This window comes from Carcharhinus amblyrhynchos, chromosome 10 (assembly GCF_965287045.1).
Source record: "Carcharhinus amblyrhynchos chromosome 10, sCarAmb.v2.hapA, whole genome shotgun sequence".
Classification (NCBI taxonomy): Eukaryota; Metazoa; Chordata; class Chondrichthyes; order Carcharhiniformes; family Carcharhinidae; genus Carcharhinus; species Carcharhinus amblyrhynchos.
This window is the reverse complement of record NC_137333.1, coordinates 98,267,532-98,281,485: the sequence shown is the minus strand read 5'-3', so window position 1 is coordinate 98,281,485 and position 13,954 is coordinate 98,267,532. Positions and strand designations below refer to the sequence as shown.

The following is a 13,954-nucleotide window of genomic DNA, read 5'->3' as shown; positions in this document are numbered from 1 at the left end:
CATGAGCAGACTGGGAATGGAGGGATACAGAAGAATGGCCTAGTTGGATCAATGAGCGGCGCAGGCTTGGAGGGCTGAAGGGCCTGTTTCCTGTGCTGTATTGCTCTTTATTCTTTATCAGCACTTTAATGCTTCACAGGGACATTCTGACATTTTAAAAGGTGCTGTGTAAGTGTAAGTCTTTCTGTTGTACATTCACTGGAAGCTGGACTGTGCAGTTGCGATTTGACAATGAATTGCTTTGTTTTGCAATAATGATTAAGTGAATTCAGCTGGGGATTCGCTGCATTACATATACATTTGAAAATATCGGTAAGAGGATTAGGAATCTGACAGCAGAGGTGATTTTAATCCGAAGTGTGACATGGCACCAACCAGATTGAAATCCATTTTGGGCTGAAAGGGCAGCAGGCCAATTAACAGCGAGCAGCTCAGAATTATAGAACTCCTACAGTGCAGGAGGAGGCCATTCAGCCCATTGAGTCTGTACTGGCCATCATCCCACCCAGGCCCTATCCCTGCAACTCTGCATATTTACCCTACTAATCTCCCTGACACTTTGGGGCAATTTAGCATTGCCAATTCATCTAACTTGCACATCTTTGGAGTGTGGGAGGAAATCAGAACACCCGAAGGAAACCCACGCAGATATGGGGAGAATGTGCAAACTCCACACAGTGTCCCAAGTCGGGAATCGAACCCGGGTCCCTGATGCTGTGAGGCAGCAGTGCCAACTGTGCCACTGTGCCGTGCCATTCAGGCCTAGCCAACTGCTCAAGCCCTCTCCTCATCACCCCAGCAATGACCTCCAACACTGAAATCAGATCATTTCAGCAACAGTTGATGTTTATCAAAGTGGCTTTAAAGTAATCAAGTGTCCCAAGGTGCTTCGCAGTAGCATTATCGAAGAAAAGGTGACACTGGGCCATACAAGGAAATATTTGTTCAGATGACCAAAAGCTTTATGTCTTCCTTAGAGTTAACACTGCTTTCTCACAGGGCCAGGGACCCGGGTTCGATTCCCAGTTTGGGTCTCTGTCTGTGTGGAGTTTGCACATTCTCCCTGTGTCTGCGTGGGTTTCCTCTGGGTGCTCCGGTTTCCTCCCACAGTCCAAAGATGCGCAGGTTAGGTGCATTGGCCGTGCTAAATTGCTCCTTAGTGTCAGGGGGACCAGCTAGGGTAACTGCATGGGGTTATGGGAATAGGGCCTGGGTGGGGTTGTGATCGGTGTAGACACAGTGGGCTGAACAGCTTCCTACTGCACTGTAGGATTCTATGATTCTACGAAGTAGATAGGCAGAGATACATGTGAAGATGAATCTTTACTCTATCCCTTCCTCCCTCCCTATGAGGATTGGTAGGAAGGATCTGGATTCTGTTCCTTGTTGCAGTGGTAAACCTGAGATCACTCCATGTCAATAATTTTTTGGTAAGATACTGCGTAACTCGTTACCTGTTTTAAGCAGTGTCTAAATCTACTGTTTCTGATGTAATAATGTCGCCAGAACCTCCTTTCACTTTTTCTGAATTAACCAATAAGGAGATACCAATGGGCCAGTCACTATAAACAAATGTTCTCCCCTCTGAACAAAGAGAACAAAGAACAGTACGGCACAGGAACAGGCCCTTCGGCCCACCAACTCTGTGCCAACACAGATGCCTCTCTAACCTAATATGTTCTTGCCTCTATGTGGTCCATATCCATCTATTCCCTGCCTACTCACGTATCTATCCAGATGCCTCTTGAATGTTGTTACAGAATCTGCTTCCACCACCTCCTCTGGCAGTGCATTCCAGGCACTCACCACCCTCTGTGTGAAAAACTTGCCCCTTACATCTCCTTTAAATCTTCCCCCTCTCACTCTCAACCTATGCCCCCAAGTAATTGACCCTTTGACCCTGGGAAAAAGACTCTGGCTGTCCACTCTATCCAAGCCTGTCATAATCTTGTAACCCTCTATCAGGTCCCTCCTCATCCTCCGATGCGCCAATGAAGAATCCAAGTCCAATATCCTGGTAAATCTCTTCTGCACCCTTTCCAATGCATCAAGATCCTTCCAGTCGTGTGGCCACCAGAACTGTACCCAATACTCCACATGCAGCCTAACCAATGTCTTATCCAGCTTCAACATGCTTTTCTAATTCCTATGCTCAACACTTGGACTGATGAAGGCCGTAGTAAGAAGTCTGACAACACCAGGTTTAAGTCACTTCAGCCGTCACGGGCATTTGGCCTCTGATCTTCAGGTAAACGTTCTCCAAGGCGGCCTTCACGACACACGACAGCGCAGAGTTGCTGAGCAGAGACTGATAACCAAGTTCCGCACGCATGAGGACGGTCTCAACCGGGATCTTGGGTTCATTCGCACTATCTGTAACCCCCGTGACTTGCCTGGGTTTGCTAAACCTCACTTACTGTACTGTCTGGAGACAATACACATCTCTTTAACCTGGGCTTAATGTTCCTTCCACTCATATTGTCAGCCTCTTTAAGACTTGAATAGCAGGTTAGTTGTAAAGACTCGCATTCCAATCAGTAATCTGTAAACTGTCTGTGCTGTTATATGCTCTGTCTGAGGCCAGAACTCTCCATTCACCTGACAAAGGGGCAAACCCCGAAAGCTTGTGGGTTGACTATCAAATAAATTGGTTGGACGTAAACCTGGTGTGGTCAGACTTCTTACTGTGTTTACCCCAGTCCAACGCCGGCATCTCCACACACTGATGAAGGCCAGCATGCCATGCGCTTTCGGGACCAGCTTGTCAACCTGAGTTGCCACCTTGAGGGAACTGTGGATCTGCATGCTTGGATCTCTCTATATGCTAATATTCTAAGGGCTGTACCATTTACTGTATACTTTCCTGCTGCAGTAAACCTTCCAAATCGCATCACCTCTCATTTGTTCAGGTTTAATTCCATTTGCCATCTTTTTACCCAGGTCTCCAGCTGATTTATATCCTGCTGTATCCTCCAACAATCCTCCTTACTATCTGTTACTGCCCCAATTTCTTTATCATCTGCAAATCAGACCACCTAATTTTTTCTCCAAGTCATTTATATATATTACAAACAACAGAGGCCCCAGCGCTGATCCTTGTGGAACACTGCTTGTCATAAACCTCCAGTTAGTAAAGTACCTTTCCACTGCTACTCTCTGCTTTTTATGCCCAAGCCAGTTTTGCATCCATACTTCGCCTTTAGCCTGCCATGAGGAACCTTATCGAAGACTTTACCAAAGTACGTGTAAACAACATCCACTGTCTTGTCCTGTCAATTTTTCTTGTCACTTCCTCAAAGAACTCAATCAAGTTTGTGAGACATGACCTCCCCTTCACAAAACCAAACTGCCTCTCACTAATAAGCCTATTCTTTTCCAGCTGTGAGTACATCCTGTCTCTAAGAATCATCACCAATAATTTCCCCACCGCTGATGTAAGGCTCACTGGCCTGTAATTTTGACATGATTTGATTTGATTTATTATTGTCACATGTATCAATACACAGTGAAAAGTATTGTTTCTTGCACGCTATATAGACAAAGCATATCGTTCATAGAGAGAAGAAGAGAGTGCAGAATGTCATGTTATAGTCATAGTTAGGGTGTAGAGAAAGATCAGCTTAATGCGAGATAGGCTCATTCAAAAGTCTGATGGCAGCAGGGAAGAAGCTGTTCTTGAGTTGGTTAGTATGTGACTTTTATATATTTTTCCGGTGGAAGAGAGTATGTCCATGATGCTTGGAGTCCTTAATTATGCTGGCTACTTTTCTAAGGCAGCAGGAGGTGTAGACAAAGCCAATGGATGGGAGGCTGGTTTGCGCGATTGATTGGGCTACATTCACGATCTTGGGTAGAACAATTTCCCAGATTGTCTCTTCTGCCCTTCTTAAACAGAGGAACAATGTTGGCTACGCTTTAATCCTCTGGTACCTCGCCCGCACCTAAAGGGGATTCAAAGATTTGACCATAGCTTCAGCAATTTCTTCCCTTGCCTCCCTCTGTATTCTGGGATAGACCCTAACTGGTCCTGGGGACGTGTCCACCTTAATGTTTTTCAAAATCCCCACTACCTCCGCCCTTTTTATCTCAACATGTCCAAGAATGTCAACATCCTCCTTATTCCACATCTCTCTCCTTTGTGAATACTGATGCAAAGTACTCATTAAGGACCTCACCAACCTCATCTGGCTCCACACACAAATTCCCTCCACTGTCCTTGAGTGGACCTACCCTTTCCTTAGCTATCCTCTTCCTCCTTGTATATGCATAAAGAGCCTTGGGACTCTCTTTAATCCTGCTTACAAAGGACATTTCATGGACCCTTTTTTTTCCCCCCCAAGTCCCTGTTTAAGCTCTTTCCTGCTATCTTCGTATTCCTCAAGAGCCTTATCAGTTTTCAATTTCCTGAAATTTATGTATGCCTCCTTCTTCTTTTCCACTATGCTCACAATCTCTCTTTTCATCCAGGGTTCCCAAATCTTGCCATCTTTACTCTTCACTTTTACAGGGACACACTTGTCCTGAATTGTTAACAGCTGACTTTTAAAAGAGTCCCACAGTTTGGATATGGATTTACCCTCAAACAGGCACCCTCAGTCCACATTCCCTAGCTCCTAATTCTGTCATAGTTAGCCTTCCCCCAGTGCAGTACTTTCATTCTGAGACTACCTCTGTCCTTTTCTACAGGTTTCTTTTGGCCAACTAGGTCCCAGCAAATTCTTTGACCTCGTTACAGCGAGCGGATGGCATGAACAGGAGGCAAGATCGCGCCCTTAGTGTTTGGCCACATCCTGAACCAAGTTTTATTTTGTCCTAATGTTGAATCAGAGGAATAGCAAAACTCAGCCTGTTATTAAATATATTTTTATTCATTTCTCATGCTCTGCTTTTCCTCCTTCCTCTCTTGGAGATCGTGTTGCATTTTGGGAGAACAGTTCCACAGGTACTGTGCTCCCAAAATGCTTTGATAAAGGGTCATCTGGAAGGGAAAAAATCAGATCTTTTCTCTCCTTACAGATGCTGCCTGACCTGCTGAGATTATCCAGCGTTTTCTCTTTTGGTTCACAGGTACAAGCTAGGTTGTGGTATATTCAAGTAGCAAAGCTTACTATCGAGACTGCACACTCACTTATGTCAACTCTAACATCTCCAATTCCAAGCCCACCTCTCGTAAAGTTTATTTATTAGTGTCACAAGTAGGTTTACATTAACACTGCAATGAAGTTATTGTGAAAATCCCCAAGTCCCCAAGACCCTGGCGCCTGTTCAGGTTCCCTAAGGGAGAATTTAGCATGGCTAATGCACCCAACCAGCACGTCTTTCGGACTGTGGGAGAAAACCGGAACACCCAGAGGAAGCGCATGCAAACACGGGGAGAACTGTGCACAGACAGTGACCCAAGCTGGGAATTGAACCCAGGTCTCCGGTGCTGTGAGGCAGCAGCGCTAACCACTGTGCCACATTACTCACGCATGCTCAAATGGGCCAGCTGAGATCTGCTACCTCAAGAAGAGTAACAACAGCAAACCATTAACCAAGCCCTTAATGTCTTCAAGTACAGTTGCCATTTAGCCATCAGAAGAGCCTTCAAAGGTGTACAATGCACAGGGATAGAAACAAACTTTTACACTGATGAGTGTCAAGGAAGCCCTGATGTGGCGATGCCGGCATTGGACTGGGGTGGGCACACTATGAAGCCTCACAACACCAGGTTAAATTCCCACAGGTTGATTTAGTATCACGAGCTTTCGGAGCGTTTCTCCTTTGTCAGGTGTGTGGATCTCCACTCAACGATGAAGGGGGGCAGCGTTCCGAAAGCTAGAGATACCAAATAAACCCGTTGGACTTTAACCCTGGTGCTGTGAGACTTCTTAGAGTGTCATGGAGATATGTATGTATATATAAGGGTGGCACGGTGGTTAGCACTGCTGCCTCTCACACCAGGGACTTGGGACTTGGGTTCAATTCCTGGCTTGGGTCACTGTCTGTGTGGAGTTTGCATGTTCTCCCCGTGTCTGTGTGGGTGTCCTCCAGGTGCTGTGGGTTCCTGCCATTTTTTGAAAGACGTGCTGGCTAGGTGCATTGACCCAAACAGGCATTAGAGTGTGGCGACTAGGGCAATTTCACAGTAACTTCATTGCAATGTTAATGCAAGCCTTACTTGTGACTGATAAATAAACTTTATATCTAGCGACTCTTTGGTTGCTGAACGCTGATTGTGTTTTATTTTTCAGTTACAGCAAGAGAATCAAAGTGTACAACAATGGAACTCTGGTGGTGCAGTCAGTAACAGACAAAGACGCAGGAGATTACCTCTGCGTGGCCAGGAACAAGATGGGCGATGACTTCATGGTGCTTAAGGTCAACGTGATGATGAAGCCAGCAAAGATTGAATACAAGCAAGATGCCAAGCATAAGGTCAAGTATGGAAAAGACCTCAAAGTCGACTGCATAGCATCAGGATTGCCAGACCCAGAGATCTCGTGGGGCCTACCGGATGGCACCATGGTCAACAGTGTCATGCAGTCCGATGACAGCGGGACCCGAACGCGAAGGTATGTGGTGTTTGATAACGGCACCCTGTACTTCAACGAGGTCGGGCTGAAAGACGAAGGTGACTACACTTGCTACGCGGTGAATCAGATCGGCAAGGACGAGATGAAAGTCAATGTGAAAGTGGTAGCAGAGCCCCCGACTTTCCAAAGCGCTGCTCCCTCCCTTGTTCAGGTGGCGTACGGTGAGACCTGCACCCTAAAGTGTGAAGCCAAAGGAGAGCCAACTCCCAGGGTCAGCTGGTATTCTCCAACCAACGGGTACATCCCGCCTTCACCCAAGTACCAGGTCACGACTGACGGAACTCTTCTTATACACAAGGCCCAGAGATCAGACAGCGGAAACTACACCTGCGTCGCAAGAAACACGGCAGGAGAGGGCAAAAGAGTCATCACCGTGCGGGTGAACATTGAAGCACCGAGTATTAATGGACAGAAGGCTGCCAATACAGTAATAAAGGAGACAGCAGTGAGGGAAGGCCGTAAGCAAATAGACTGTAAAGCAGAAGGGGTACCACCTCCCCGGGTCATGTGGGTGCTGTCAGAAAATATAGTTGTAACCGCCCCATATCATGGAAATAGAATTCAGGTACATCGCAATGGGACACTTGACATTCGGAGTGTGAGGAGCTCGGATGCAGAGCAGTTAATGTGTATAGCTCACAGTGACGGAGGGGAAGCCAGGCTCACTGTGCATCTCAAAGTGCTGGACAAACTGGAGAAACCCTCGTTTACCAACCCACTCAATGCGGGCGTGGCGATCGTGATCGGTAACAGCGTGAACCTGAACTGCTCCTCCCGGGGGAACCCCGCTCCGGAAACGACCTGGATCCTCCCGGACGGAAGCAGGCTCCTGAGCGGCCAGCGGTTGTCAAAGATGTTCCACAGGAGCGACGGCACCTTGCACATCACCAGCCCTTCCGCTGCAGAGGCTGGGGCCTATCGCTGCATCGCCAGGAACACGGTGGGCTCCACCGAGAGGCTGGTCACCTTGGAGATTGGCCACAAGCCAGAGATTCGCAACCGCTACACTAACTTGGTCAGGATCCTGCCGGGGGAAAGGATGAGGCTGGACTGTATGATCGGGGGCAATCCGCAGCCTCAGTTATCCTGGGTCTTACCCAGTGGGGTGGTGCTGAACCGACCGCAGAGCCTGGGCCGATTCTCCCTCCTGCAGAACGGCTCGCTGGTGGTCCGTGACGCCTCCGTGTACGACAGAGGCACTTACTCCTGCAAAGCAGTGAGCGAGCTGGGCCTCAGTTTCATGAGCGTGGCCGTGATCGTCATAGCCTACCCGCCACGCATCACGAACGGGCCGACGCCCGTGACGTACACCAGGCGTGGCACCTCAGTCCAGCTGAGCTGCATGTCCATGGGGATCCCCAAAGCGGAGATAAGCTGGGAGCTGCCGGACAAGACTCGACTCACTGCAGTGAGCCAGCCTCGGCTGATTGGCAACAAATACCTCGACCCTCAAGGGTTACTCATCTTACAAAACCCGACCAACAAAGACACTGGCTTCTACAAATGCACTGCAAAGAACCTGCTGGGCAGCGACTCAAAGGTAACCTACGTTCACGTTTTTTAAAAGGAGAATTTCCTTCAAATTGTTCCTTTTTCCTTCAGTAAATGCCCAAGGAACTGCCTTTCCGTGTGCAGTGGACAATGCCCACTTTGAAGATCACCCTGCGAAGCTTTGTGGAAAAACAGACGCACAAAAATATTGCTTCGACGTTCTGTCGAAGGATTTCCCTCTTCGATATTGGTAGTATGCATTTTGTTTGTTGACGTGTCTTAAAAAGAGGCACGTGGATTGGTGCTCCATGGGAAATAACTGTTGATTTTTTTCAAGCAATAAGCCGTCTTCCATCACCGCTGGCTCCAAGAGGAGATTTGGAAAAGATGTCCCGCGCGCCACTCGCCAGTACCCGGGATCCTGCAAAGACAAATGCCATTTCTCTGTCTCTAATGGTCATTGCCTGAAGTGAAAGAGAAATCTTGACTCTGATGTTCGGTGAAAAACTGCCTCGGTGACGAATCCTATTGTGGTCGAGCCTGTTCATAGTGATCTCCTCGGTGAACCCTGGATCATTATAGGTAGAGCAACAGTGCCATCAATGAACAATGGGCGCTCTTGCAATTAAACGACAAGCTGTAAGCTGTAGAAAATGGGACTAGAAGCCTTTTCTATATTAACATGACAGTCAAAGTTAGGAATCAGATAATATCGACTGATACATTTTATACCGTTATTAATCCTAATTATTTTACTAACCGGACTTGATTTTACAAAGTAGGTCATTTGCATTGCAAGCAGCGATTTTTTTTTCAAAATCTCCCTCTCTCAAATAGCTTCATAAAATCAGACAGCGCAGAAGAAGGCCATTCAGCCCATCTTGCCTGTAGTGGCTCTTTGAAAAAGTTATCCAATTAGTCCTGCTCACCTGCTCCGTTGTCACCATCCGATGATTTTCTTTTTATTTGTTCCATTCCCTTTGGGGAGTGACAATTGAATTTGTTTCCATCGCCCTTTCACACAATGCATTTCAGATCGTAACAACTTGCAGCTTTAAAACATTCCCCCCACCACCATCACCACCACCTTCCCCACCGACTCCTTTCCTTCTTTGACCAATCATTTTAAATTGCTACCTTCTGGTTACCAAATCACCTACCCCTGGAACCAGCCTCTCCTCATTTTGGATCACCAGAATCTTTCGTTTTGTTCACCTCTTCTGTCTATCGTTGGGTGACACAGTTGCACAGTGGTTAGCACTGCTGCCTCATGGTGCCAGAGACCCGGGTTCGATCCCTGGTTCGGGTCACTGTCTGTACAGTGTCTACGCATTCTGTGCGTGGGTTTTCTCCGGGTGCTCCGATTTCCTCCCACACCCCAAAGATGTGCTCTTAGGCTGATTGCTGAAACAAATTGTCCCTAAATTAGTCTCCCCTCAATCTGGTTTCCAATGTGGAGTGCCATAAGCGTAGGCAAGGGTCACGGGTGGAAGAGGGGACTCACAATGTTAAAATGGCGGCACGGGCTCGTTGGGCCGAAGGGCCTGTTTCCCGTGCTGTGTTGTTCTTTGCTCTTTGGCGTGCCGGTTAGATGCATTGGTCATGCTAAATTCTCCCTCAGTGTACCCAAAACTGGTGCCGGAGTGTGGCGACCCAGGGGATTTTCACAGTAACTCCATTGCAATGTTAACGTGAACCTAATTAAAAAGAAGAATTCTGCCTAAAAGGAAATTGATCCCAGCTTCCCTGGGCCTCCTCACATGATGGAAGTCCACCTTTCTTCATGCAACTTTAATAAATCTTCTCTGCACTTTTTCCATTCTTCGTCACACGTGAAGCCCTGGAATTGGACGCAGTCCTTCCAGATGAGGCTCAGCCAGTGGTTTTTAGGGGCTTTGCATCATTTCAGTTTTTAATTGTACATAAATAATTAATGATAAAGAAAATTTACCATGAGAACCATTGTCATTACACAAACGTGTAAGTAAAATGTCTTTTGAACATTAGTAGTTGGTAAGTTTTGAGCAAAGCTTGTTATTAGAGGCAGAGATATCTATTTTCACCCCTTGCTTCCTGACCTACTTTGGCCGATATGCTATATGGTGTTGAGCTATCTGGGCATTAAGGATCCAGGACTCTGCTGAATTAGCTGACAGTGTGGCCACTTCACCCCTGCACTCAGAATTAGGGTGCAGTCGTCTAGCAGTTTTGCTGCTGGATTAGTGGTCTAGACGTTTTGGACTAATAATGCAATGAATGTGAGTTCAGACGAAGATGGGGTTTTCAGAATTTGAATTTGATTCTCGTTGCAAAGCCTGGAATTAGGAAGCTGTTTTCAGTAAAGGTGACCCATGCAGCTGTCAGTTTGTTGTTTAAAATAAACCTGGCTAGCTCGCCAATGTCCTACAGGGAAAAATTAGAAGCTGCTACCTTAATCTGGTAGGATCAACAGGTGCCTGTAGTCCCACATGTCTGCTCACCCCATTGGCCTCACAAGCCATTCAGATTTTATCAAACATGTTCTCAGTGCAACATGGGATGGGCAATGACTATGTGTGTGGCCCACATCAGAAATGCCGCGACCAGTTTTGGTCACCGCATTTGCAAAAGGATATATTGGCCTTGGAGGGAGTGCAGAGAAGGTTTGCTAGGCTGATACCGGAGATGAGGGGGTTGGCCTATGAGGAGAGATTGAATAGACTGGGTCTGTACTCGTTGGAGTTTAGAAGGCTGAGGGGGGATCTTATAGAGACATATAAGATAATGAAGGGGATAGATAGGGTAGAGGTAGAGAAATTCTTCCCACTTAGAAAGGATAGCAGAACTAGAGGGCACAGCCTCAAGATAAGGGCAGGGGGCAGTTTAGATCGGAGTTGAGGAGGAACTTCTTCATTCAAAGGGTGGTGAGTCTCTGGAATTCTCTGCCCGTTGAAGTGGTGGAGGCTACCTCGCTGAATATATTTAAGTCACGGGTAGATAGGTTTCTGAAAGACGGGGGAATTAAGGGTTATGGGGAGAAAGCAGGAAAGTGGAACTGATCCACCATGATTTATTGAATGGCGGGGCAGGCTAGAAGGGCTTGATGGCCTACTCCTGCTCCTATTTCTTATGTTCTTATCCCAAGAACAAGTATTGGGAAAACAATCAGTGCAGATTTTCCCTCAGGATGGTTAGCTCTGTGGGGCGGTGATGGCCCTAGTGGTATAATATACAAGAGGTTAAGCTTTGAAAATGCAAAGCCCTGGTTAGGTCACAGCTGGAGTAATGTGAGCAGTTCTAGCTTCCATACCCTAGAGTGAGGTCATAGGAAGCCAGGATCTCATTCTCTAAATAGCAGAACAGAAGTGGAATGGCCTCCTCCAGTTTCAATGTCCCACATTTACAGGAAAGCGATGGCCTATAGGTATCATCATGAGATTCTTAATTCAAAAGCTCAGCTAACATTCTGGGGACCCAGATTCGAATGCCGCCATGACAGATGCGGAATTTGAATTCAATAAAATGGAATTAAAAATCTACTGATGACCATGAAGCCATTGTCGATTGTTGGAAAAACTCATTCCTTCAGGGAAGGAAATCTGCTGTCCTGACCCGGTCTGGCCTACATGTGACTCCAGAGCCACAAGAATGTGGTTGACTCTCAACTGCCCTCTGAACAAGGGCAGCTAGGGATGGGCAGTTAATTCTGGCCAGCCAGTGACACTCACGTCCCGCGAATGAATTAAAAAAAAAGATTACTGTTGTTTAGTGGCAAGGATGGCCATTACTCTCAGAACACGTCAGATTTACTCCTGAAGGCTGAAGATAAATATTAGGCATTGATGGCATCTGAAACATATCAGTCGCCTTTTGGTTTTAGATTTGTTGCCAACACAAATTATATTGGGTTCCCATCAAAAAGCGCTAAGCTGTTACGTCAGCTAAGTGTATGAGAGACAGCAAACCCCAATCATACACCATCCAACACAGCAAACACACATACAGATGCACACAATATGTGTACACATATGTTGTACATATACATAACATGCAGAGGAATATTGAAACAGGAGTAGATCATTTACCTCCTTGAGTCCATCTGCCATATCCACTCATACATCTAAGTGAACCAGTGAGTGACACTGTGGCACAGTGGTTAGCACCGCTGTCTCACAGTGCCAGGGACCAGCCTCGGGTCACTGTCTGCGTGGAGTTTGTATGTTCTCCCCATATCTGCATGGGTTTTGTCCAGGTGCTCCAGCTTCCTCCCACAGTCTAAAGATGTGCGTGCGAGGTGGATTGGCCATGGTAAATTGCCCCCTAGTGTTCCAAGATGTGTAGGTTAGGGGGTTTAGTGGGGTAAATGTGTAGGGTTACTGGGATAGGGCAGGGAGATGGGCTTGGGTAAGATGCTCTGTTGGAGAGTCGGTGCAGATTAAGTGGGCTAAATGGCCTCCTTCTGCACTGTAGGCATTCTATTCTATCATAATAATCTGTTAATCTTAGTTTTTGAGCGATCAGTTGTCATTTTATGTAAAGAACTATTTCCCAAGTTCACTCCTGGATGATCTGGCTCTAATTTTTTTAGATTATGACCCCTGATTCTCGACTCCCCAGTCAACAGAAATCGTTTCTCCCTACTCCCCCCTATCTGTTCCCCTTGATTTCTCTTTATTTGCTGGAATAGTAGTCGACAAACTAGCAGCTGCCAAACACCCACAGGGGAGTGAAGTGAGGAAGTTTCTGATTGTTCAAGATCATATGCACACTAATGCAGTGTGATGATACAATCGCTAGACTATTAATCCAGAAACTCAGCTAACGTTCTGGGGACCCGGGTTCAAATCCCACCATGGCAGATGTTGGAATTTGAATTCAGTAAAATATCTGGAATTAAGAATCTATGGATGACTATGAAATCATTGTCAATTGTTGGAAAAACCCATCAGGTTCACTTAGGAATGGGCAATAGATACTGGCCAGCCAGCGGTGCCCATGTCCCACAAATGAATTTTAAAAAAGTCCTCTGGGAAGGAAATCTGCCATCCTTACCTGGTCTGGCCTACATGTGACTCCAGAGCCTTGGCAATGTGGTTGACTTTCTTTTGCCCTCGGGTAAATCGGAATGGGCAGTAAATGCTGGCCAGCCAGCGACGCCCATGAAGGAACAAAAAATTTGCATTGAGCCCTAAGATGCAATTTGTTTCCTAAGTTAGTTTGAAAGTGAAACAGTTGACTACAAAGATCTCACCGTCATATTTAAAGGAAAATGTCCATCTTATTAGCTGGTTAAAATCCAGCGATCGTCAGGCTATGGGAACTCACTTCTCCACTCAGATATTTAAAACAGTAAATCATGGTGCAAAGGAACACAAGTATAAATGTTGCACTCAAACTTCCAGAGGTACTGTTAGCACAAAGCTAAAACTGGAGCTAACAGCACAAATAAAGCAGAGCCCTCTAATGTATAGTTATGTTTATATTGTCAATTCAATATACTGTACATCTTGTAATAAAGAATATTTTACCACAAAACAGAGGAGCGATATTTTTCAAAGATCTAATTGACTCACATTTACATCTTAATCAAGGGTTACAGTAAGAATTTACGTAACTCCTTTCACTCAGTATCTGTGGGGCGGCACAGTGGCACAGTGGTTAGCACTGCTGCCTCACTGCGCCAGGGGCCCGGTTTCCATTCCGGCCTCGGGTCACGACTGGGCAGAGTCTGCATGTTCTCCCCATGTCTGCATGGGTTTCCTCCGGGTGCTCCGGTTTCCCCGCACAGGTTAGGTTGATTGGTTATGCTAAATTGACCCTCAGTGTCAGGGGGATTAGCAGGGTAAATATGCGGGATTACAGGGATAAGACCTGGGTGGGATTGTTCTCAGTGCAGGCTCAATGGGCCA

General features: G+C 46.5%; 1 protein-coding gene across 1 annotated transcript in view; it reads left to right on the top strand.

The window, feature by feature from the left end:
• mxra5a (matrix-remodelling associated 5a) overlaps window positions 1-10,750 on the top strand; it is a 40,052-nt gene extending 29,302 nt beyond the window's left edge. The window contains exon 6 of the mRNA XM_080197663.1: window positions 6,234-10,750. Coding sequence (XP_080053789.1) covers window positions 6,234-8,139 — 1,906 coding nt within the window. The 3' untranslated portion in view covers window positions 8,140-10,750. The remainder of the gene's footprint in view (window positions 1-6,233) is intronic.
• The last annotated feature ends 3,204 nt before the right edge of the window (window positions 10,751-13,954 follow it).